This window comes from Macadamia integrifolia, unplaced genomic scaffold (genome assembly GCF_013358625.1).
Source record: "Macadamia integrifolia cultivar HAES 741 unplaced genomic scaffold, SCU_Mint_v3 scaffold1133, whole genome shotgun sequence".
NCBI lineage: Eukaryota > Viridiplantae > Streptophyta > Magnoliopsida > Proteales > Proteaceae > Macadamia > Macadamia integrifolia.
Window position 1 is genome coordinate 110,510 of NW_024868098.1, and position 27,165 is coordinate 137,674.

The following is a 27,165-nucleotide window of genomic DNA, read 5'->3' on the forward strand; positions in this document are numbered from 1 at the left end:
ATGCACGGAGGGTATAGCAGGATTTGGAACCCAGGTATTGTCGAATCTGGCTCCTCTCCAACGAATGCACCCTCCAACCACCCTCCAACGATCCATCCAAAGGTTGGGAGGGCTTGGTCAAGCATCTCAACACGTGGGGATACATGTCCAAACACTCCCAACCCTTGGATGGATCATTGGAGGGTCGGTGGTGTTGGAGAGGATCTTTTTCCGATATTGTCTACGTCTAGCACAAGACCTGACCAACTAAGCTAGCCAGCAACTTCACCCTTATCTCAGTTCTTGTGTATAAAATGTTCTGTGAGTCATTTAGGCATATTCCTTCTTTAGATGAAAACTCCAAACCTAGTGGGTCAGCTAAAATCAGGAGTGGAAGTTATTATCCATATAAGAATTCATTGGGCAGTCAAAAGAAATGAGATTTTTAATATAGTTTAACCGTAGAATGGCTTTTTTTTTTCCCCCAGGTGGGGTGGCTGTGGGAGCTTCTAAGATTAACTTTATATCCAATGGTTCAGTGAACCAACTCAAAACAATGTTAAAAATGTCAAATAATATCAGCACCAGTAAACCACCCTTGGACAGCTGCACATTTTTAAGCTGCAACTATACAAAGCTGCAGTGCATTTGAACTAACATGCAAAGCGAATTCACTGTAAGCCAATTGCACAAGGTCATATTCTCAGAGTTCCACTAGTTCATAATTTGATTATATTGACATTAAGAACTCAGAATAAGGAATTTGACAGAGAAATAAGAAAATAGTAATGGTACCATGAGTGCCTTGTCAGCTTCCAGATAGCAGATTGAGCTGGGTCTTAGTGGATGGTTAGTCTTCTCTCTAATGTTTTCCCCTGGGTGGATATATAGTGATCACTCTTCAGTCACACCAACCCAGCTTCCTTTTTGCAGCCGTTTGCAAGAAAAATTTTGCTGGGTTTCAATCAATGGCCCTGTGCTTCGAGGAGGATGTTTGATGCATTGTTTATGTCATTTCTAGCCCGCACGAGAGCCTGCCTAGCTGCATGTCTGTCAAAACCCATTGAGACCAGAGTAGCAATGGAGTCTTCAGGTGGCTCCATAGTAGTGGATGCAAGAGGAACTGAAGGGTAGTTTCCCTAAAGAGTGAAGGGGAAGGGAGAAGTTACTTTGGAGGCAAATATTAATAACTAACAAACAAAATCGCCAAGGAAACACATCGGTCAACTTTCCAACCATGTAAACATAAGAGTGAAGACAACTAATAGGGTTTTCTAAACAAATGCATAAAGCTGTACCTTGATTTTAAATTGCAGGTTTCCCCATAAGAACGGTGAAAATGTGTGTAGGAAAACACAACTTTCAACATTCCAACCATGAAAAAGCAAAAATAAGAACTATTAATAGCGTTTGAGTGCACTTCCTCTATGCAGTATTGCATCATAAGAAAGAGAAAGAGAAGAGAACAAGAGATGGCTGCAATTAGGGAATCACAACCTTAGTTGGGACTGCCTCCTTCATTCAATTTATATAGACTAACTATTATAGAGACATAACCCAAATAGGAAACTAGGAAGCATTAGCGAAATAGGAAACTCAAGGACTAACTAATTCTAACATAACTATTAGAGACCAAAATACCCCTAGGAGGGGGGAATCGTGACTTGCACTAACAGCAACCCACGATTCCCTCTCACTAACTAGTATCGACTTCTAACAAAATGCATAAATCTGCACCTTTAGTTCAAGTTTCAGATTTCCTCATAAGAATGATGAAAATGTGTGAAGCCAAACAATTCTTTCCTTGTCAAAATAATATTAGTAAGGGTTAATTACACTGGCCTCCCCTGTAGTTTGCCATATTGTTATAACCATCCCCTGCAGTTCTAACAATTACTCTATACCCCCTTGATGGTGTTAAGTTAGTAAAAGGAAAAGACACTTTTGCCCTTGCACTAAATATTGATTCAAACCCATTTCTCAACGTCTTTCTTCACTCTTTAACGTTTGAGAGGGTTTAGGCTCTGTTACTTGCGCCGACGATTGTACCTGACGGAGAGGAGGAGATGATTCCGGCGATCCTATTCTGTTACACGCCGACAGTTGTACCAGAAATCAAATCCAAACGGAAATCCAAAACACTTCTGCCACACGTCTCAAACTCAAGAAAATCTAAAAAAAAACGAAATAAACCAGATCAGACATCAGGATTACTTATTGTAACCGTCATCGACGAGATAATTGAAGGTGGCCATCACAGTTGTAGGTAATCTTGTTGTTGCTGGCCGGAAGCTTCTGAAGACATTGCAAGGTGATCGAATTGAAATTCCCAGTGAATTCAGTAAATTTTGCAAGAACCACAGTTTCGCGAGCAACGAAAGCATAGATCAAAGACTTCTGTCCCATGTTGTTATGGAAATTTTTCTACAGATCTTATTTCTTCTTCTCTCTCGCTCTCTCTATCTTTGCAAATATTTGCTTTGACAAGAAGAGGAGAGAAATGAAAAGAAAAAGCAAGAGAGAGAAAGAGTTAGGGTTTATATAAGGAGGAAGAGTTGGGGGTAGTTGCACCACCCCTCACAGCTTCAAGCCATCGCAGCCACCAACTGTAGTGATGAATGTTATCGCAAGGCCGTATGATGCTTCTCAATGCAAGCACGATTCACTTGGTGTTCTTCCCTGCCTCTGGTTGTAATACTTAGGGTTCTTGGTAACAATGGAGAAAGAAGATGTATGAAATGGCCTCTCTATTATTTGGGTTTGAAAGGTAACAATGGAGAAGGGTATAATTGGAACATCACAACCTTAAAGGGTATTTCTGTCTTTAAGAAAATAGGTAAACAAGCCACGCCAGCTAATAACGGTTTCTCCCAAACGGAGTTCAAACACCGTCAACTGCAGGGGAGGCCAGTGTAATTAACCCTATTAGTAAAAACAAGGTTCAAACACCCGAACAAAATATCAATATCAGCTGGTCATTACAGCACATGAAAGACTATACAAGAAGCTTCATGTCAGAAAGGTAGAGGCAACTCTGTCCATCATTTTCATGGCGCCAAGCCAGTGGTTAGCATCCTTGTCACCTAGGCGAAGCCAAAGCACCCAAGCCAAGTCCTAAAGTGCACATATTTTAGTCAATTCCAAGTATTTCTGTCAATTCTGGGTATATTTTCTTCTTTTTCTTCTCGTTCTTCCCCTCTGTCACTTTTCTTTTAATTATTCTTCTTATTCCTCTTTTCTTCCCCATGGTCCGGTCTGGGATCTTGGCATCCCTGGTCACCTTGTGGCCTAGGCATGGCCTGGTGATGCCTTGAAAAGTATGAATCCATCATAAAACCTCAAAAGAAGATGATCATATCCTGTTAGATTCTTAAGGACTTTAAACTAAAACAATAACAAGCACTTGAACCAAACAAGATCCTTCCTTAGAAACAGTCCAATGATTCGGCTCTTTACTGCTATTGTAGCACAAAGCAAGTGGTAAGAAAATCCATTCGATTCAACCACATAAGAATAGGATCAAAGGGAACTACATCCTAAAGGAACACATACTTTTAGGCACTGAGATATTTGTGTGGGCAATGTGTAACGCAACCCTTGGTCAGAAAACCCTGCTTTTGGATCGTTACCCGAATGACAAACTCAAATGAATTTATAAATGAGTGGCGGATAAGACAGAACAAACTTTGAAAAGGAGGGGCTCCACATTGATAAGCAAGAACTGTCCTTATTAGCAAATAAGAAGAATAGTCTTCTTCAACCCACGATAGGAACAGTAAACCAGTGGTAACCTCTACCGACTTCGATTGATAGAACGAACTTAATATGATTCCAATCTAGTTCAAACTTTAGGGTTAGATTTCACACCCTTAGATCTCCCAAATACAAGTAGCAACTTGATAGATCAAACAGAAAGAAAGTAAAACTGATTTGAAACAAGGTCTGGCGAAACTGTAGCAACCAGCTGTAGTCACTGGTTTGCAACTCACAGCAGAAGGATTGGTTTTCAGATAAGACTTTATGATTTAAGTCGCCCTATGGTAAGCATTTAACTTCCACAATCTTAGGAAGAAAGGGAAAGGGATAAGAGAGATCGATCCCAAACTTGAGAGACTGCCAGTATCACCAGAAACAGATAAATAGCAAAGAACAGACAAGAAAGAAGAGGAACGGAGAAGAAACAGGTAGAAGGAGAAGTAAGAAAGGAACTCAACCGAACCAAGAGGGTCTGAAATGAACCAGGGAGGAGTGAGAGAGGACAGGGAGAATCACACAACACTCACAGCCAGTGATGAAAAAATCTCAAATTTCATTCAATTCAACTGCAAATTTAATCGATAGCTACAATATATTTAGACTTTTAAAAACTGAAGTTGACTCAAAGAAGGAAACTGAAACAAACTTTCCTATATATCTAATTCCATTAAATAAAATAAAAAGCTACAAGAATGACCCAAACAAATAATTAAATTTCTAAAAACTCCTAGTCGAACAAAATCCAGGTTTGGATTTGGTTCTTCTCAGTCTGGGTTTCCAGATTGGGTCATGTCAGACCAGCCACGAGAATGCTACTGCATCAATTCTCCCTCTCTGAAAAGAACTTGACCATGTTGAGTTTGGGTGAGGACCAAGGATGCCCTTTGCTTCAACTCGATGGAGGATAAACGATCTTTCTCTCTGCTTGAGTTCAAGTGTTGGCAGATCCTTCGCAGGAAGAAGTTTCATCTTTAGTCCTCCATGCTTCAGACTATGTATCTTCATAGCCACAATGCTGTACCTTTTTTTTTCCGAATAGCCATGGTCGCCCAAGTATAATAAGAGAAACCTTCAAAGGTAGAATATCATCCAAAACAGTACCTATTAACCACCAAAGGAATATGTGAGCAAACAGCTATCAAGGATTTTCATTGGTGTTGTTCAACCAAGAAATCTTGCCGGGTTGGAATGTGGCTTTGTCTTCAACTCAAGCTTACGAAAGGTAACTTCTGAAATGAGTCGGTATAATTGCCTCCATGAATCACCATAGTACACAAAAACAATAATTGCACTTCACCCAAGTCTGAAAAATAACGTTATGACACCAATCATCCTCTTAAGAGATCTTAGGTGAGGCCAAAAGAGGACGAAAGAACATATCAAGGCTATCATACCCCATTATTGTCACTACCGCTACCTTTAATAGGCTCACACTCTGCCTTCGGATAAACTATCCCATTCTTCTGTTGCTCTTCCGAAGCAGTGGATATGAGAGTATAGTATCCTTATCGGTAAAAGCTACCAAATGATTAGGACACCCAAATAGTCCGTGTAGCCTTGTCTGCAAAGCACTGTGACAGCCTTTGTGTTTGAAGATACAACAAAAGACCCACTGACCTATGGTTTACTGAATGGCTTCTCCAGTTGAAAAGGTTGGTTGCTTAAGCTATCACCCCTAGAGAAATTGCTTGGGAAGCTCCCCCAATTTTAAGGCTTATTCAGACTCTCTACTTGATAAGCTACATGTACCATATCACCCATCATAGACAACCTACTGTAAGCCAATCCAGCGCAGTGCATCAAAGATGCAATCATCGATTCTTCCGAGAGGCCACAATTACCACGAGCAAACATACTAATGACGAGGAGCGCATTTTTGCTATGCTACTAATACTTGTACTGGCTCTGCTATTCTGCCCCTTGCGTCCTTGAACCGATAACCATCTTTCGGCTAACCTAGCCTCCTCCGTCCCTCGGGACCAACAAATACCTCTTCGTCCCACTCAAAAGTCAGACCAAGTGGCCAAGTAGTACTACTGTCCTGCCTCAACTGTGAAAAATGAAGGTGCATATGCTGCTTGTAGTCTGCAAGCAAAAATCTCCAATTCAGGGCCTCCAATTTAGCCCAAGTGTTGACCAACTAGAAACCTTGAGTCTGATTCTGTTGTTGACACTTAATATACCAAACTCAAACCATACTGTTGAGCTTGACTTTGGAAAATAAAAGTTTCTAGTCTTGCTCATTCCGTACCATTGGAAGAATATCTCCAGACTGAGTTCAATCAAGGTATTGTTCCAGATTGTTATCCCCATTGAAATCTAGAACATCTAACTTGGCACTCTTTCAGCTCCATAAAGAGGATCATCAAAAAGTCCACCAGCCGCATATGATTTAGTAGTGGTGGTGGTGGCGGCAGGGCAACTTGAGATGAGCCCCCTTGTTAAGAACCCACACCCTCCGAAAAAATTCAGGTTTCACTGATTGGAAGGAATGAGGGTTGCTGGTGGAGGTTGCCTGGGAGGAAAAGTAGAATGTTGTGGAATGGAGTTGGAAGAATCTCCAAACTGAATTGGACTCTTTACTTTATCAGAAGTTGTTAGTCTATCAATGGAAACTTGTAGGGATCATGGTCTGAAGAGATGGGAAATTTCTACCCTAATTTTTCTTATTATGGGAGTTGAGTTTCTGAATAGCCTGAATTACCTCATTTTTTGCCACCGTGATTGAAAGATATGAAAAGGATTTTTGACTGTGATACCAATTAATGCAATGCCGGGTCGCAAAACCCTGCTTTTAGGTCAATATATGCCCACCCTGAACCATAGAAACTCAAATGTCAGGAATAGTGGCAGTTTCCTAAATTGAGAAATGGTTTAGACCTATGAATAAAGTAAATAACTAACAGTGGACCAAATTGTAAATATATATGGGAGAAAAAAAAAAGGTTGTTGGAATTATAAATGAGTGGCAGATAAGGCAGAAAAAAACTTAGAATGAGGGGCATAACAATAATAACCCCAAGAACTGTCCTTACTAGCAACTAAGAAGAATAGCCTTCTTCTTCAACCCACGACAGGAACAGCAAACCAGAGGTAACCTCTACTGGCTTCGAATGATAGAACTCACTCGATATGAAACCAATCTAGTTCAAACTTTAGGTTTAGATTCCACACCCTTAAATCCACCAAGTACAACAAGTAGCAACTTAAAGGATCAAACAAATTTTTTTTCCAGGTTCTTTCATTTGAGTATTGAACAAACATAGGCAACAATGGGAAGAGAAAAGTGGTAGTAAATGATACCAGATAAGATTTGCAAAATAAATCTTCAAGATCTGTAACCATTAGCTTGAGAGAGGAGAGAAGGAGAGAAGAGAGACTGCAAAGAGAGGAGCATCCGGTTGTCTATAGCTTCCTCCCTCCATTGTATTATATATAGTCCAAAGAGTTACACCAACTAAGGTAAGTAGTACCTTGTACAGAAAGACAACTTGAAAATAGAAACTTAAGCAGTACCTTGTACAGAAAGACAACTTGAAAATAGAAACTTACTCTGGTTAGGAAACTAAAATAACCTACTCTAACTTGGAAACGTTGGGACAACCCCCAACTCGTGACTTGCATATCTCAACAACCTTCATCTTCAAAATTTTATATTCAATACTTCATAATGAAATACAACTTAATGAGCTTTATATCTTTCATTCATTTTAGTTTACTGGAAAAAACTAGAGAAGCACTTAACCAAGAAAGAAATAAGAGGGGACAAGAGGCCCCCCTCCCCTAAGAAAGAGCGTCTACATAAGATCACAGGCAGCTGGGAAGAAATAAAAAATGTACAGGAACAGTGACCTAAAATCAGAACATCACAAAACCTTTATGATATCCTGAAGCAGATCAAAGGTACTCAGAAGTACCAACGCAGGAGAAGAGCCAGATCAGAAAAACCACCAACGGTTCTGACACCACCAGTCATTTAAATTTGAAAAAGAAGATGGAAGCAGGCCTTAGGAACTGGTTGAGTTCCCCAAATCAAGAACTAGAACAATTGCACAATAGGACAGAATAAACTTGGCAACATAGAAGCTAATTTTCTGATAAGTATGCAAGAATGCCCAACTGGTATGGTTAAAAACCATATTGACAAAAAAGTATATACATATACATGGAAAGAAAGTACAATATTGGATATCTACAAGCAAAAAAAATGGGTAAAATAAGGTTGTGGATATAAAGGCAAATGTTTCTATGGTTAACAGTCATTATAAGGATTCTATGGAGGGCACACCTATTATATGTGCCACATGGAAGGACGATCTGGTAATTCTGACTATTGGATAGCTAAGAATTGTCTTACTAGAAGTCTCCTACTCATGTTTGATGGGGATATGACTGACATGTTTGAAATGGATATCGCTTAAAAAAGGGGACCAACTAGCAATCCTGTTACAGGGGATGGTGTATGTATTTGCAATGTATTTCCACTTATCCGAGGTTTGTAGATACTCTGGTTTAAGGAAAAAGATGGACATATAAACTAAGCGACATCCAACTTAAGCCTAGTCTTGTAAGAAGATCTAATCATATACCCTCACACGTATTGGCATCATCCTTATGTATGATCATCCACCATCTCCACAGTCCTGGACTTTTCAGTGCTTTATTTGCCACTGGGAAAACTTCGTTGAGACTGAAACTTTTGACATATGAGTAGGGACCTTGGGCTCCACCTGTCCACAAAATTTCAGCCCCACCCGACTTGCCATGTGGCTGAACTAGGTGCTCTTCCATAGATACCTTATATGGAAGGCCATGCAGAAAACCGCACCCATAATCCAAACGAACAAACACTAGAAGCTATAAACATGGATTTTTTTTTTTTTTTTTTTTTTCCTTTTGGTGGAGGGGGAAGATGCAATAACTGGCCATCAGGAAAAATAAAATTGAAGCAAACATCAGAACATTCTTCACAAATGATAAGCAAACCTAAAGAAATAAATAAATATACTTGCCTCCACTGGGCGGCCTGTGTAAGAAGGCATGTTTGCAATAATATTGCCACTTGATGCTGTAGGAGATGAACCTCCAGCAGAGGGCCATGGAAGGCGTGAAAAGAATGATGTGACAAATTCAGGGAACTGCATAGAGCCAAAGATGCAAAGTCCCACTTATCAGGAAATACAAAAATCAGATATCGGAAATTACAACATATGAATAATGAATCTACTACTAGCAATTTAACATTGCAAACATCAGAGTACTCAATTCTCCCTGAAAGAAGGCCTTCCAGAACGTAAGTTCTTTGCAGATAAAGTTAAAAGCCTCAATACTTACTCCTACTCAGAGGTAACAATATTGGTGCCAACCCGCCTGATTGTCCCAGGTTATGTTGTGTCTGATCCCAACCCAAATTTAATCAGTGTCTGTTTACCGGATAGACAAGGCCCAATTTATCAAGAGTCCATTTGAGAACTACATTTAAGGTTTAGGTCCAACTCAGGTAACCTGGTGGGTATGGGTTGCCAACAGAGTAAGTAAGGGTTTTAATGAGTTAGTATTACACTAAGTACAGCAAATTAGAGAAAGGAATTCCTGTCCCCATCCACCAACCCGGCTTAATGGTTTTCAGGTTATCGTTGGTCTAAAACAACAGGACTTGTATCCAGGCTGGATCAGGGTCAGCCACCCTATAACAAGACCCAAACCCATCATGGGACTGATGCAATGCAGTTTACATACATTTGTACCAGACAACTCACACATTTTTTCTAGGTTACAGATGCCTAATTCTAACCCAGGTTTAACTTATTTCAGCCACATTGTGCAGTCAGCTCTTAGTCACCAGCGCAACCAGACTTAAAACATTGGAACTTTTTACAATAAAGTGAGTAATTGATGCATAGCCCAGTCACACTTTTAAATTATTAAACCAATTAGTTTCTCAACCACTAACCTAGCAAACCAATGAATTTGAGAACTCTTCTTTGTAGTTTGTACTTGGTTCTATTTCATAACTTATTAATCAATATTATGTTTCTTCAACCACTGATGCCTAATTTACTTGTTTTACTTGCCTACTCTGTCTTATGGTACTAAAACAATATGTAAAGGGATAATCTGTTTGTAACTAAGGTGGTTACAACTTATGTTGTAACCTCTCTTTTGTATCCTATGCCATAAGACCATCGTTTTGTTGGGGATAGGGAGTAAAAATGTGATTTCACGGAGTGTACAATTATCAACAAAAACAAAAAAATTCCAGCCTAACTGGTCTTTGGAGGGTAATAAGGTCATTTTAAATAATTTTTAATGTGGCACTCGCAACTCCGGCGGCACTGAGCTTCCATGGTACCTAGGAACGTGCCTGATGGACGACTTCTTCCCCATCCTTTTCCTCTCTCTTTCTCTTGTTTTCTGCCCAAATCAATAAATGAAATGAGATGTTTCTACAGCATTTTGCGATTTTCCAGCATCAATGTCTAAGATGAGGTCACCTTCTGATCACAAGCCCCACTCATTGAATCTCCAACTCAAATTTGTCCCAGCCAGATCTTGCATTCCGTTGTTCTCCATCAACCCCATCAATTGATTCGTCAAACTCAATAGCATATCTCTCAACCTAAATTGACATCTCAGTAAATAACAATGGCCATCTTGGTTTGGATTTTTCTTATGGATTTGGATACCCTAATAGAATGTTTGTATCCAGCATGATGTATGATTGTGTTTCTTACGTAGTTAACCAATAGTTTTCTAAAACATTAAAAATGAATTTTCTTAATTTCAAAAAAGATGCAGGATAATAATTCAAGGGAAAAGGATTTGATCGTTTTATGGAACATTCTAGGCTCAAGATGTGCAAGAGCTTTTCCTCCTCGTTAATTTTTGCATCAATGTGGAGAGTTGGGACTACAAGGGTAGGCGCTCTCTCTGTGTAATTTCCTTGGTCAAAAGGGGGAAAAACTGGCAAGTGGTTGTTCCTGCAATAACGCAGTGGCTATTGGTTCTCTTCAAACCGAAGCTACGATCTGAATGAATTGGTGTCCCATTCTCTCTCTCTTTCCTCTATGTGGTTATTCCGACACCTGAACAACAAGTGGTTGTTCCCAGCAATAGCAGCGACAAATGGTTTTCTCTTTCATCCCATGGTACACCGTACAAAATGAATTGGTTGGAAATCTCCTCCCTGTAGCTATTCTTGCAACTGATTGAAAACCTCAAGCTAACTGAGGGCAAAACCATGGCCCCATCATCCCTCCTTATTTTTGTTCCTCCAATCACCTCAGATCTGAATCATTAACTTAGACCAAGAGAGAGAGAGATGGAAACAAGCCCAGACAATGAGCAAGGTCGGGGACGATGAAGAAAAGCAGAGATGAAGTCGGCGCAGGGGAGTTACAGAAAGAATGTGCTGGACTTGAGAATTTCCCAAATTACCCTTTGAACTGAGATTGTGCGAGAATCTTGCGATTTTCCATATTTAACCCTCTAAAGAACCACTACGTTGTTCTGTAAGGGTAAAAAAAGAACGGTTCCAATGTCTTGGTTACAAACAGACGCACCCATATGTATAATAGGCAATATTACATAATGTAAACAATATGGTTGTTTGATGTTCACTGCCAAACAAGGGTGAAAATCCAAAACATCAGTGTGACATTTTTTTGCAGTGTGAAGACTTACATATGTTAATTTAGCCTAAAACAAGATGATCCTTCAAGTATCGGAGCCTTCAATGGCCGTTTGACCACTGATACCAAAATTCAAAAAATAAAAAAAATAAAAAAAATGCACGATCTCGGCAAGATTTCACCAAAAATTTGGTATTTTTCTGGTTTCAGATTTGACCAAAACGGAAAAACGAAACGAGTTTTTGAGCCTTGGATTCTAGAGGGATTAAAAATGACCACTAGGTAAGCATCTAACCAGAATTCATTTGAGAGAACCCTATCCAACTTGTCTGCAATCCTCTGAACTCCTTGCTTTCTATTGGACCATGTAAATTTAAAACCTGTCCATTTAATACCCATAACATTGTGTTCAAGCAAGATTCAAATTCAGCAACCGGTTGATCCCCTGAAGGCTCCCCTCCCAATTTCTCATGAGTATAGAGGACCACACTAAAATTCCCTCCAAGAAACCAAGGATTCTTGCCAACTTGGGTGTATAACCCAACAAGAGATGTCCAAAGAGATTGTATCTCGCCTGTAAAGTTAGCTCCATATATTTACTCTCATCATATTGTTTACTAGTCCTAAGCTATGCATGTCTTTCCTCACCATCTCACCAATTCTTCTAGAGTCATTTTAAGCCTTCCCTAGCTCTTTTGGATCCTTCGATCTAAATCAAATCACCTCTCCATACTAGTGCACTCAAAGGCCTCCATTGCAACTGTCCATGCCGCCTCAAACGGCTTTCTCGTAACTGATCATGTATCGGAGCTACTCCTAAATTAGCTCTAATTAGTTCATTCCTTATCTTTTTTCCACTTTACCACTCATTCATCTTTACATCCTCATTTTAGCTACACTCAATTTGCTCATATGTTGTTTCTTTACTGCCCAACATTCAATTCCATACATCATTGTAGATCGTATAACTGTCCTGTAAAAATTTTCTTATAATTTAGAGGAACACGTCAATCACACAACACTCCGGACACACCCTTCCACTTCACCACCCTATTCTAATTATCTATGCAAGATCATCCTCTATTTCTCCTCCTCTATTTTTTATTGAACCTAGGTACCACAAATTTTCCCAAAAAATCTCCCAAAAGATGGGTCTTAATCAATAATTATCAATATGTATGACACAAGTTTCAGAGAAACTCTACATAAATGGGTCTAAAAAGGTAGATCTTTATCTGTTGTCGACAAAATGGGTGACTGGTCAGCTAACAAGAAGGATGATTGAGAATTATCTTTTTATGGGGAGATACAAAGGCTTTTAGGAGCACCATGTGGGGGTGAAGACTGAAGACAGAGTGATGCAAATTCATCACCGAAATAGGCTTGTTTTAATAAGAATAATCCTAGGCTTGGGTTCCATATATGTTGGGCCCTTGATCCCATGTGTTTTGAGTGTAATAGGCCACTTTTATGAGTCTAAACTAGGGGTGTTATAGTTGCATACGGGATTAACTAGTTTATTTCCTTTTTTCTAGTTTCTATTTTAGGTGGGTTCAATTTTAGTTGTTAGTCTTTGTTAACTAGTTGAGTCAAGTAATTAAAATCCTTTTCAGTTTTTAGAAACTTATGTAATAGGCAACCAATTAGAAGTTTCTATTTTTGAGACTTTCTAAATTGGACTTGCCCAACTCCCTTTTTGTTTTAACTATAAATACAAGCATGGAGGATCCCATAGCTCCATGATTTGAAAGAAAAACAATTGCTGTAGTTGCTGCTGCCTTCTCCATGGAGATTTGTCTTGTGTTTGATCAAGGCTGATGGAACTGGAAGTTTGATCAGTTGACTCTCTGCGGTGGGAAGCCCAAGAGGTCCTCTTCTACTTTTATTATCTTTTATCTTACTGTTTTCAATAACTCCAAGCTTTCAAATTCCATCTCAGTTCATCCCAATTAAACCACACTACTGATCTGCAATACTTTCTATTTTCCAGTTCTGAAACTTTCTTTCTTGTTCCCCAATCCATCCTTGATTCAAGGGATTTCAACCACCTGACTATCCCCATCTTTTGGTCAAGTGTTAGACCCCATCTGAAGGTGGTTAGATCTCAGTTTGGGCCCCATCAGACCACTGGTTGGTCTGCTACAAAAATCACCCACAGTTCTGCCCAATTGGAATTTTGACCTAATCTGTTCTATTTACTGAGATCGATAATTAGGTATGGTTTGTTTCTGATTTCTATGATGATTGTTCATGTTTTATCATCTGTTCTAACCATAAATCAGCATTTGAGTTTCCCTTGACAGTTGTTATATTCTAATTACAGAAACCCCAATTATTGGATTTGATAGCCTTGATTTTTCCAGATCTGTTTCCGTATAGTATTCTAATCTGATCTATACTATTGGTGCCTTCATTTTTGTGTGTTCTCTGAGAGTATCCTGCAGCATTGGATTAGGCTTGACTTGTCAACCTATTTCTACATTACAGAGCAAAATGATAATGGATGTCAGGATAGGGTGGTGTTTGAACTAGAGGGACTTTCAAATCAATGAATTTGCAGACACCTTATAATATCAGTATTCCCTAACTACACCATAAAGACGGAGCAAAGATATTTCTTCCAAATTAAGATAAGTTCTTGATAGGAGGCACTTATGACATAACAACAATGCTGGCAACAAAAGGCTACACGAAATAGGCTTTGGTTAAATGGGCAAAGGGGAATGTTACGTGTGTGTATAGGAGTAGAATATAATTATTAATTAATTATTATAAAATGTTACATGAGTTAGTTGTGTAAGTTACAAGTGATTATTCTAAGGGTAATGGATGGGTAGGTGTCGTGTTATAATAGGTGTAGTCATGTAACTCAGGGTTATGGGTTTAGTTTATTAAGTTGTAACCATGTGGGAAGCCTATTTATATGGGCTCTTACAAAATACAAAGAAGCCAATTATTCTCCTAAAAATTCTCTTATGAGATAGGCATTAATCCAACTCACTATTCCCTACATGCTCTCCCATCTCTCTTATTTCAACATACGTAAGAAGTACATATCATAGAAACAGACATCCACTATGAAATAAGAGAAGCTCCAGAGAGAGTTTTCTCTACTCCAAACACTTGGAATGAAGAGAGTATATGATGACTTCAATTCTTTTCCTAAGAATTATCCCTCATGGTTAAAACTATGAAAAAAGTTAGCAAACAAATAACTAACCTGCAAAATGCATTTTTCATTCAAGCAAAGAAATCAAATCCGAAAAACAAAACTAACCTTCATTCTACGGAAGCCAAAAAGATTCATGTGATATAGGACGCCAGCAAGAATGCCACCCAAGCCTGGTAAAATAGACCTTTTCCAAGATGATAAAAGAAGCTGTATGATGAAAAATCAATTTGATACCAAATTCAGAATTTGTAAGAAATATTGCATTCAAGTTATTTGGCTAACCCATCAAAAAAACAGATAATTGTTTACCTGAATACCAGCTAAATAGATGAATGACTTATCAGAGAAGTGAATTCCAAAAATACGAAATCGCGTTGAAACAGGAATATCAAAGAAAAATGGAACAAATGAAGAAAATATGAGACCATAGGGCCCAGATGCTAGCACTTTAGAGGGATCTGCACAGATAAAGAACCAAATGAATTACTAGTAAACAACTGACTTTCCCTACATTAACCCAACCCTCCCCCTCCCCCTCCCCAACCAAAAAAAGAATATCGATGACAACACATGTTTAAGGAAAATGTAGAACACCAAAAACAAGAAATATAAGAAGCTTAGAAGTGCGGCAGTATGCAAGTTTCCACATCATGATCATATCACTGGGGGAAAAACCTTGAATCTAATTTGTACTTACAAATACCACCTATAATCAGTAAACAACGCTCAAATTTCTCAAGAAACAAAGAAAAGGGTGTGTGTGTGTGTGTGTGTGTGTGTGTGTGTGTGCGCGCGAAGAATAACAAAGTGAGCAATACAAGCAAATTCCAGCTTAATCAAGAGGTAGCATGGGAAGGGATCAAAGAAACAGGGAGACCCCAAGAATCCACGATTAGGCTACTCTGAGGGGACTCGATGCATCGACAGACGGCCGATGAGAGTTTGCTTCTGATGTCAGAAGAAACAGTAGCAAGAATCTGCTGCCTTGGTCTGGAATTGTGGGACCATCTTTTGAGGTTAAGCTCAAACCAAATATGATAGATGGTGGCACCAAAGTCAAGCTTGCCCACAGAATCACAGCTGGAAGCACCACCAAAAGGTCATGTCTACCCATAAATATTCTCTATCAAAGGGAAAAATGCTTCTCCAGCGGGGCCAGCATTTAGCAAGTATCCCTTCCCAAGTCCCGGAGGATAACGGACTAGTGAAGAAGAGAAGAATCACATATTCAAGAGCATTCCAACATAGGCAGCAAATGGGAGGGACTAGAATGTGCTGGAGGATATGGAAGGACTGCGTTGGAAGGTAGGGGGATAGGACCCTCCAAAGAGTAAAACTGTAACGAGGATTGCAGTTATTGAACCAGACAAACTCGCACCAAAGGATTAAGGGGGCACAAACCTTGATAAGATCCCAAGCAGATTTGGAGCTTAAGATGCTTGTGGAAGAGGGAGACCAAATAACTAAGTCACCAAAGCTTGGTGGCCTTCTACAGATGGACGAAAGAGCATCACTAACTGCCAATAAAAAAGGGGTAGGAGGTACAAGGAGGAGGGACCCTGATGTAGATAAGTCACTTGAGCTTATTTTATTGCAAATAAGCCTTGGATTGTGTTATATATGTGTTGGGCCTTTGATTCCATGGGTTTTCTTTGAAATTGGCTACTTTAATGGGCCTAAAATATGGGTAGAAGGTAGAAAAACGGGATTTAATTCATTAGTTTAGTTAATTGTTATTTAATTCAATAAGGGCCCATTAGGCCATTGGTCGGTTGAAAAGTCCTATATGGACTATTAGTTAGTTAATCCTACTCCATGTTGGAGTTAAAAAGTCAAGTCTTAGTCCCATTTTGAATTCCTAGTTGTAATAGGAGTGTCTAGTCCTCCATTGGGAAACTAGCTCTTAGTAATAGTTTGATTGCTATTTTGCCCTCTATAAATAGAGGAACCTATGTACTTATAATTTCAGATTTGAATGAATCAATTATTGAATGATTACTCTTTAGCTAAAAAAACCGTTATTGAGAGGTGAGATGCCTAAACCTTTGAGGGGTGTGATACCCAAAACCTGAGGGGTGAGATACCCATTTCTTTATTCTCTTTCACCCTTCTCAACCCTCAATCGATTCTTCTTTTTCTATTTTTATTTTCTGTTTATCGTTATTAGAAGTTCAAACTTGTTAAAGCATACAAAATCAGAATCAGCCATCCAAAGAGTTCTTGTTCTTGAAGCCAATTGACCCTCATTGTTACCCATGGCTGATATCTGATCTGTAGATCCTTCGGAGGACTCGTTCTATACTCTAAGAAGATCAATCGATCCTCTCTTGAAGGTTATCTGAAGAAGACAAGTTGTTGTTCCCGCAGAATTCTTCACATTCTCTCTCCTAGGTCTGAAAATCAAGAAAGCGCATAACTCTATAGCCAGCAGTCAGAAGCCCTTCATATTTGGGGGTTTTTGTACCCTCCCTAAGAACTATCTACACCAAAAAATGCAGCTCAATCGGACTCCCACAGGCTTGGCCGCACCTTTCTCTCTCCAGCTCTATAGAAGATCTTTCTCTCTCCTATCGGGTTGGAATTTTGGCTGGTTTTGCTCCTATATGGGTATTGTATCCTTGGGGGTTTATTTGATAGTATTATTTCTTTGTTTCTTGCTCCTATTTGTATTGTTTGGGATTATAAACTGCAGACTTAGTTACTTGTAATCTACTCCTGCATTAAGTGGTATCAGAGATATGGCTGAGGCAGAAGAACCCCAAATCACTCTTAAAGTTGTGTGGAAAGCAATTCAAGCTTTGACCACAAAGTTTGAAGCATGCTCAACAACTAGCAGAACTAAGAGAGTCTATTGCTGCTCACTGCAATACTCAGGCTACTATTGCCCAATCTAATGCTCAGTCACATTATTTTCGTGGGGAATTCCTTGAATGGATGCGTGAATTGGACATGTACTTTGACAACTACAACTAACAAAGACACAAAAACGTCAATATGTATGTTCTCAGATGAGTGATTATGTTCGAATGCAATGGAGAGTCCGTGAAAGGCAACTTCAAGCTCAAGAATGTAAACCTAGAACGTGGGACAAGATGTAATATGAGTTGGCAGGCATGTACCTATCTGAGCCTCAACGAAACATGTACTTCCTTCCATCAGATGTCCAAAAGCCACCCACACTTGACAATACAATGAAGGACTCATCAGCCTCTATTGCGAAGGAGCAACAAGAGAAGGCACCTCTGACCAGTGAACTAGAGTCAAAAGTTGAGGTTAGTGTTAAAATTTTTCCAGCCATTCCTATTGTTAGGAAAGAACTAGTCATTGATGTTCCCATCAACGAGACTCATGTGGGAGAAGTTGAAAGCAACAAAGTTGCCACAATGGACAATGAGTTGAGACTAGGGAACTTGACACTACAACAACTGTGATGATTGTGAACAGCCAAGAGGAAGATCCTAAGGAGTTCAAGAATGAAGTTGTGTTTGAACCATCAATGAAACCGATTAGAAACCACCAGGTAGATGAACCAAAAGAGCTTTATGCTGCATTGAAGTTAGAAGAGATCAAAGGTGCATATGTAGATGACCCTATGGATACATCCGAAGATATTGAAGTTGAGCATGTGGAGTTTATCATCCCATTAAAGCATCTTGAAGATCGAGCTCCTCACATTCTAGACTACATCTTTATTATCAAAGAGCTACCCTTTATTATCAAAGAGCTACCTGAATTTTTCTACGGCTTGAAGAGGGACGTGCACCATGATATAATCACCCTCACACTCTACAAAATTCGAGGATGAATTTTTTCTAAGAGAGGGCGAGTTGATGTAGATAAGTCACTTGGGCTTATTTTATTGCAAATAAGCCTTGGGTTGTGTTATATATGTGTTGGGGCTTTGATCCCATGGGTTTTCTTTTAAATTGACCACTTTAATAGGACTAAAATATGAGTAGAAGGTAGAAAAACGGGATTTAATTTATTAGTTTAGTTAGTTGCTATTTAATTCAATAAAGGCTCATTAGGCCATTGGTCGGTTGTAAAGTTCTATATGGACTATTAGTTACTTAATCCTACTCCATGTTGGAGTCATAAAGTCAAGTCCTAATCCTATTTTGAATTTCTAATTGTAATAGGAGTGTCTAGTCCTCTATTGGGAAACTAGCTCCTAGTAATAGTTTGATTGCCATTCTACCCTCTATAAATAGAGGAGCCTATGTACTTATAATTCCAGATTTGAATGAATGAATTATTGAGTGATTACTCTTTAGCTAAAAAAACCGTTATTGAGAGGTGAGATGCCTAAACCTTTGAGGGGTGTGATACCCAAAACCTGAGGGGTGAGATACCCATTCCTTTATTCTCTTTCACCCTTCTCAACCCTCCATCGATTCTTTTTTTTTTCTATTTTTATTTTCTGTTTATTGTTATTAGAAGTTCAAACCTGTTAAAGTATACAAAATCAGAATCAACCAGCCAAAGAGTTCTTGTTCTTGAAGCCAATCAACCCTCATTACTGCCCAAGTTTGATATCTGATCTAGAGATCCTTCGGAGGACTGGTTCTATACTCTAAGAAGATCAATCGATCATCTCTTGAAGGTTATCTGAAGAAGACAAGTTGTTGTTCCCGCAGAATTCTTCACATTCTCTCTTCTAGGTCTGAAAATCAAAAAAACGCATAACTCCATAACCAGCCGTCAAAAGCCCTTCATATTTGGGGGTTTTTGTCCCCTCCTTAAGGACTATCTACACCCAAAAGTGCAGCTCAATCGGACTCCCACAGACTTGGCCGCACCTTTCTCTCTCCAGCTCTATAGAAGGTCTTTCTCTCTCCTATCGGGTTGGCATTTTGGTTGGTTTTGCTCCTATATGGGTATTGTATCCTAGGGGGTTTATTTGATGGTATTATTTCTTTGTTTCTTGCTCCTATTAGTATTGTTTGGGGTTATAAACTGCAGAGTTAGTCACTTGTAATCTACTCCTGCATTAGACCCACCCATCAAGGACAAGGATATCCGATACTAAGGTGAATCTGTCAAAGCTCAAGCCATATCTCACTTTGTACCTAACTGAGTGGATGAGAATCCCCAAGAGGTGCCAACGATCCAACCAAAGGCGAATACCAGAGCCATCATCAACTAGGGACTTGATGGCCCCAAAGGCAAGAAATCTGTAAGCCATAATCTTTCTCCAGACCCAAGAGACATCAAAAGAAACAGGGGTAGTCCAAATACAGTCAATGCGAAGGAGCGAGACTAGACCCAATCTACCCAGATGCTTTTCTTCTTGGCAGCAAACTTCCATATCAGTTTAAGAATGCCAATGGAATCAACATCTTTAATTCTTCTCAGCCCAAGGCCTCCTCATCTTTACGGAGGAAAACCGAAGCCCAGCTGATGGGATGGAGGAAGTTGGAGCAATCAGTTCCTTTCCAAAGGAAGGCGCACATAAGGGATTCAATCTTCCTGATCCAAGACTTGGGCAGCCCAAAAATGCCTGATCAATATATGTAAGCGGATTGGAGCACAGATCTCAGAAGCTCAAGCCTACCGACATAGGAGAGGAGCAGCTTACGCTTCCAGAGCTGGAGCTTATTGCGCATTTGATCCAAATAGGGATGCAGTGGTGAGCTGTTAGGCTGGAAGTTATCAGAGGCAGGCCCAGATACCTGACTGGGAGGTGGCCTATGTAGAACCCCGTAGCCTATTTAAGGGAAAGCACATTGGAATCAGAAATACCAGACACAAAGAGGAGGGACTTTTAGTGGTCAGTGTGGAGGCCAGAGAACCTTTCAAAGAGCAGCAGACAGTCCATAGTGGTCACAATTGAAGAGAGGCTGACTTTGGAAAGGATCATGCGATCGTCAACGAAGGCCAGGTGAGAGATTCTGGGAGCTTTACATTTTGGCATCGAGGAGATGAGCTGCTGGTCCATTTTAGATTGGATGCTTCTGGAGAAATTTACGGGCCAAGGAGAAATTCAAATTTGACGATAGTAAACCAAGCTTTGAAAAATAACACAAACACATGCAGATGCACAAACAAATTACTTTATCGGTTAAAGCATCATCATATAATTGCAGAAATCCTGAACTCCATTGATACTTAGTCAAATCACCATTAAACAAACAGGCTTTGGTTTCCTGCAAGGTCCACAAATGAGACCACCTTTTACAAACCAATATCTGTGACATGCCAGATCAAGTGGACCCAATTTTTGTAACAAATAAAGGCCAAGGCTCCCCTGCTCGCATCAAGTTTCAGCCTTACTGGAGTTGGCCGTGTGGTGAAATAAGGCTTTAAAATTAAAATGGTTGAAACAAATGTACAGATTAAAATAGAAGGGAAAATTCCAATACATGGGCATATGTTGAATTGGGCTATGAAACTTGACTAGTGGTGAATCCAGACTGTACACTATATGTTGAAAAGTTGGAATTTCCACATCACCTTTCCACATGTCAAAAACTAGGTGGCAGTATCGGAAACCTTCCCATTTGGGCCTATCAAAGAACCTTTGGCATAAATACATAGATAAAAGAGTAAACCCAAATATTGTTCGTAACATAAATTTAGTGTTTATTTTATCATAAATGGCAAGTCTTTCTAAATGAAATAGGAGGGAAATTTTACAAAATCACCAAAGGGACCATAATTACAAAAGGAGCAAACACTTGAAAATGCAAGTCCACTACACTGGAACTTCCCTAGTCGGCTAAGGAGATATGGCTAGAGAGTTGATCAATCTTGGCCTCCAAGGAACAACATGTCAAATGAGTAAGATAAGTCTCTCACCTCACCAATCAGAATTGGAGCATCACAATTTCATTCTGATTCAAATATTATGGGCAACCCAAGGTGTTGGAGGGGCCCTAGATGCAAGGCAACCAAGGTGCCTGGACAGTGGACACCTAGGCATCGCCTAGGTGTTGTGTCTTGTCTTTTACTAATAAATGAAAAATAATGTAAGAAAATGCATGGGGGATGCAATAATGAATAAGAAATTTGAAAAAACTAGAAGACAATTTTAAGAGAAGAGAGAGAGAGAGAGACATGACAGTGGCCCAAAGTAGCAGTAACGAGACACACCATTTGAAAATCTGAAAATATTAATTACCTTTAACGAGAAACAATAACAGGACCTCATAAAGCAATGAGACGATCATGGAGAACAAGATAAAGACCTGCAAGACATGAATACATTAAGCAACCTGGTAATAACATAAATGATTCCTCAGTTTACTGAGAAATAAGATTAGAAAAACTAATATATTCATTGAGAACTAAGTCTGTCTTCATTACCACACATAATATTGAAACTGACACAAGATTAAAAATAAATAAATAAATATATATATATATACACAAATACTAAATAAAATAATTTAAAGCTATCTCTTATCAACAAAAAAGCATCTGCCTTGTGCAGCTTATCATCCATCAATATGAACCACACATATTATGAAAATTAGGAACATCTTTGGGAATGCTCTATTAATTGAAAGAATACACAGACAAATACACACACATGAACATCTTTGGGTGCATAGTTGTCATGGAAACAAAGCGACCCAAGGTGGTGGCCAGGCATCGTCCTTGGTCAACTAGGCATGCATATGCAAAAGGGAGGGAGTTAGATGTAATATATAAGACTTTGATCATTTAAGTAGTTTTTAGTCCAAGTTATATCTAAATTAAGATCTTACTTCTTTTACTTATAAATAGAAGGTGATTTTTATCCAAAATTAAAAATGGAAAGAAGTATTTAAACAAAAAAAAGATATTGTTTTAAATTAACCCATTCATTGTGATACTTCTTCCTCTTCAAAACAGGAAGGCGAAGAAGCATTGGTCAACTGATGCGGTAGGATCCTCCAACAAAGTTGAAGTGGTTGCAGCAGGATTCTTCTTCTCCTTCTTCTTCCTCCTTTTCCCTTTTCCTCCATTTTCCCTTACTTTTCTCCCCCCACCCACCCCCCTTTTCCCTCTTTCTCCGATGGATTTTGGGACTTTAGGCACCTAGAAAACTAGGCGGCTGATCGCCTTGGTCCTGGAAAAACCTAGGCAACACACTTTGACAACTATGATGGGTAACATACTATTAATTCAAAGAATGCACACACACACACACACTTTTGGTGATAAATTACATAGTGTACTATGTATAGATCATAGCCACCAGACTATTGTAGTGGTCTCCATTTCCAGGAAAACATTGCGAAAGCCATGGGAGGGTGATATTGTAGACATATGGAAGATCAGCATATGTACAAGTTCCTAAAAAAACCTAATTCATTTAGAAGCTTACTCACAGCATGTTTCTTCAGCCAATAAATCTGAAATATCATTTGAGCAGCAAAAAAAGAACATAAATTTCACTGAAACATTTCATTCAGAGATTCACTAATTCTGTAACTTCAGTATGTTTCAGCATTCGTGGCACATTTTGGTCTTTTCCAGTTGTTTCCAGTGAAATCACTTGAACTTGTCGTTTGAAATTTTTCTCATTTTTCCTGATAAATCTATTAGGTTCTTGCTGGGTAAAAATGAAAGCACATCTATTTATCAAGAAACCCATCTAAATTGATTCAAGATTACCACCTTTTAGGGCATTTCAAGGGTTTGCTAAGGTCCAATTCCATAGTTTCGAATAGATAAAAGTGGTATGTTTAAGTTATTCAACTTAAATCTACCATAATTTACTTAGGCTCTCTTTGGCATAGTAATAAAAAATAGGTTTGGTATGCCTAATGTAGAATACAGTATGTAACATTGTTCATTCTCAGTTGCAGGCCAGATATATTCAGTTAAAACATGGAATTGACCAAAGCCAACGCAATTCCAGAGAATCCAATTGGTCGATTCATATGATTTCTAGGGTTTGGGAGAGAGAGAGAGAGAGAGAGAGAGATGGATGAAGGTTTAGACTCGTTGGATGTTTTAACTTTTTTTTTTTGGGTAAAGGTTGGATGTCCTTAACGGGTTTCACCAAAGGATCGGACTCTATATGGAGGGATTTTTATAAAAATATGCAAATTGACCCTTTTACCCTTAGTTTTGAGCCATTAAAACATGTGCTTATTAATGGTCTAGCACATAAACAACAATAATCGCTTTATCCCAATAAATTCATAAACAAGGAGATCATAAACACCTCTCCTTGTTTATGAATTTATTGATATATGGATTTATTTTAATGAGAAATAGGGGTCATTAATCATACCAAACGCCTCTATGTTTATCTGTTAGATAAATATAAATTCAAATTATACCAAAGAGAGCCTTAACCATGTATAAAAAATTATTTAATTGTGCCAAAAAATTCCACTGAAGTCAACAAAGTTTTTAAACTTTTCATTTGGGGACCAAAACCGAAATTGCCACGCAAAATGAAACTTAAAACTAAACTTGGTAGTCCTACAAGCAGTTGAGGGTCGAACGGTTACTTACTGAGTATTTATTTGACCCTATCTGTCTCTCAAATACTCTGAAGTAGTAGAGCAGATACAATCCAAACATTAGTTCTGGTGTTGATGAGAAGGCAAAACGTGATGCAAGGAACCTCCAAAGGTGAAACTTTCCGAAAACATCCTGTCATGACAAAGAAGAATATCCATAAGGTATTCACTCTAGATATAAAGTCAAAGTTCAAAAGAGAAAACCTCCAATGACATGAAGCATTAAGAAACTAACATGATTTCCAGTAACTCATCTTCGAAGATAGGTAACAAGAAATTTAATTTTATTATAAAGTATCCTTTTGTTTTACAAGTAAAGGTGTTAACATTTTACTCATGAAAGGGATGTCCACATTGCAAGAGGGCCTTACTACACAAGATCAAGCATAGCAACTTAACAGAACTGACCCAAGAGCTTTCTCTGCACATCACTAAATGCTGTAGAAGCCCCTTCACTAATAAAGTTTTTCCCTACTAACCAACTGAACCAGTCTCTGAATGCTTATCAAAAAACCAGTGGTTACACTCCCTCCATATCAACCAACATGAGGAGTCGTGTCAGAAAATTATCCTTTTTTTATTGTGAGGGACGGTTGGGAGGGCTCCATCAACTACTGAAGGAGCAAATGGGAAATCATCCTAGGTCACTCTTGCTATGAAAACAACAGTAGCACCATATTTCACAGGAGCAAAATACTAATTAAGGAGCAAATCTCTAGCAGTTGTGTTCAGGGATTGCAACAAATCAGATACTTCCGCAGATAATGAGGGAAAACAAAGAAAATAAAGAAAGTATTATCTCAAGAAGTCCACCTTCAACTCCGCAACTCTACCTTGCAAATGCTGATATTTCATTCAAAACTGATGATAGCATACCTATCAGGATTTATTCGTAGACAACTTCCCATGATGGACTCCTTGTCTAATGACAAAAAGGACTCGCTATCCAGACCTCATAAACACATTAACACTAAATACTGCAAAACAAGTCAAAAGCACTCACTAATGGAATTGGAAATTATAAAATACCTCAACTTCACCAGCAATACACTCATGGGAGATAGGATGATTCCAAATGAACAGCCAGAGTAACAATCCGCCTCAACCATCTCTCTATATTATCCCAATCAATGACTCTTATCTCAAGTTGAATGAAATTTTCTTCTAGTCTATTTTCCTTCCTTTTTCTTCCTTTTTGATTATTTCCTTTGTGAAACCATATCTGCAAATGAAATGGTCTAAATTTCTTACAATTTTTTTAATTGTTATATTTTTGTTGCCTATCAAGTAAGAAGAAGGGAGGGAAGAACAGGTGATCCCATCAGTCCCTTTTATTCTTATCAATAGATTCTTTTTTGATAAAAAAAAAATTAGAAAGCAGAAAAAAGAGAATAGATTGAATAGTTTGTTACCAATATTATAGGGGTTTTTTTCTGATAATTAACAGTTCGTTGATAAATAAAATATAATGACACATTACTCCAAGCAAAGAAAAACCAAAACCCACAACTAATAGGATAGCAATAACAGTAGGAAACAACAAGAGGATACACCTCACAATGGCAGACTACTCCCAGTAGAGTTTCAACTTTCTGATATGTGAAAGCCACCCATATTAAACACCTTGTCAGCTATGAAAAACAACAAGGGTTACATCTTCAATAACGAAGTGAAAAATATGGTTCTGGAATTCCTTTTCCTTTTTCCTTCTTTCAATCAATCATAAAACTCGTACTACCACAAGGTGACATAGCTCGACTAGAGTATACAATAGAGAGGGAAGGGGATGTACATCCCAGAAAAGGTTAGGTGGGACTCAATGCCAGATCTTACAGATAACAGGCAACAGACTTTACCAACTGGAATCTTCACAGTATTGGACTTGTTAAAGATCCCATCTTAGATGTTGGAAACCTAGTCATCATATCCATGGTTGTCAGTTGTCACAGTGTCTAGCCAACCCAAGGCGTTGGAGGGGCCTAGACACAAGGCCAAACCACAAGGCGACCAATATGCCTGGATGCCTAGGCACAGCCTTGACAACTGTGAACATATCACTAGCTAAAAGCAAAGAACAAATTATTCAATTAAACTGAATCTAGGGAGATGGCACAAACAAAAGAATAGTGGGAAGGTTGTCCAAATCTCATTGAAATAAAAGGAAAAGAAAGCACAATGTACAATTTATTTCAACAAAAACCCCATGGTGCATTGAGAGAAGAATTAAAACATTGCAATTTCCATGACAAGGAATACCCACAAGGATAACCCAAATTACCGTAAATTACACAACAATCAAATAAGTCAAGCAACAATTGGAACGTACCCAATAGATGGAATAAAAGGTGATAAGTACAAAAAAAAATGATTCTAAAGAAATATTACAGTTTGAAGGACACTCTCAGTAACAAACTAATGATAGAATCTAGTATACAATTCAAGTAATGCAGTGAGAGAAGTATATCCATCATCAGATAGAATGGACATAAATAGAGCTAAAAACTGATCCCCAGAGCAGCCACAGACCTCAAATCACTTGGCCAATCAATATCCGAACCACAACAAACCGCACAAGACCCAATTACAAGTCAACAACCCCAAACAGGTAAAACCTCGAGGAGAAACAGCACAGTTCAAATTAAATTCCGTCAATCATAGCATGAACACATGCAAGCCAACAACCATTCAAAAGTGAAAAAAGAGTAGTTCATCTACATCTCTCCACAGAACACCAAAAGGGTCCAAGGAAATCACAGTACCTGATAAGATAATCCAAGCGTCGATGAACGGCCTTGAATCCCAAAAATGACTGTGAAAAGGGTACATGCAACGACGAATGCTTTTGTGACAGAAGAATTGTCTGAAAGCAAAAAAATCGAAATACCCAATTTCAGGCAAAAATGTAGAAGAAATACAAAGTTAAAGATCTGCAAATATAGATTTTTTTCCTATTCCTTCGTATGCTTTGATCAAATTGATAAAGAATAATAGAAATACATACGAAAACCAGATGGGCCGCCGTTCATTTTCACGAGGTGAAGGAAGCAACAACCAACCAACCAACCTCCCTCCTCGCCTTTCTTTGTTTACTCTTTGGGAAATGCAGAGTCGAGTACAGAAGAAGAAGAAGTCTATTTAGGCGTCTTCTTGCTCTGTAAGCTGTCTA

At 38.7% G+C, this 27,165-nt stretch overlaps 1 protein-coding gene across 1 annotated transcript; it reads right to left on the minus strand.

Annotated features, from left to right (window-relative positions):
* Positions 1-592: 592 nt before the first annotated feature.
* Positions 593-27,165, minus strand: LOC122062892 (rhomboid-like protein 20). Its single transcript, XM_042626566.1, has 8 exons — positions 27,001-27,165; positions 26,759-26,859; positions 23,992-24,132; positions 21,659-21,725; positions 14,848-14,996; positions 14,644-14,745; positions 8,748-8,873; positions 593-1,118 (listed from the first exon to the last, which is right to left on the minus strand). The coding sequence occupies exons 1-8, from the start codon at positions 27,023-27,025 to the stop codon at positions 945-947; spliced, it is 885 nt and encodes a 294-aa protein (XP_042482500.1). The 5' UTR covers positions 27,026-27,165; the 3' UTR covers positions 593-944.

Bases quoted from the DNA above. Each gene is read 5' to 3' on its own strand.
- LOC122062892 (XM_042626566.1), bottom strand. From the start codon at position 27,025: ATGAACGGCGGCCCATCTGGTTTTC. The intron at 24,133-26,758 runs GTACTGTGATTT...TTGTCATGACAG, and splicing joins CGCTTGGATTATCTTATCAG to GATGTTTTCGGAAAGTTTCA. The intron at 14,997-21,658 runs GTAATTAATATT...TTATCTGTGCAG, and splicing joins GTTATTGTTTCTCGTTAAAG to ATCCCTCTAAAGTGCTAGCA.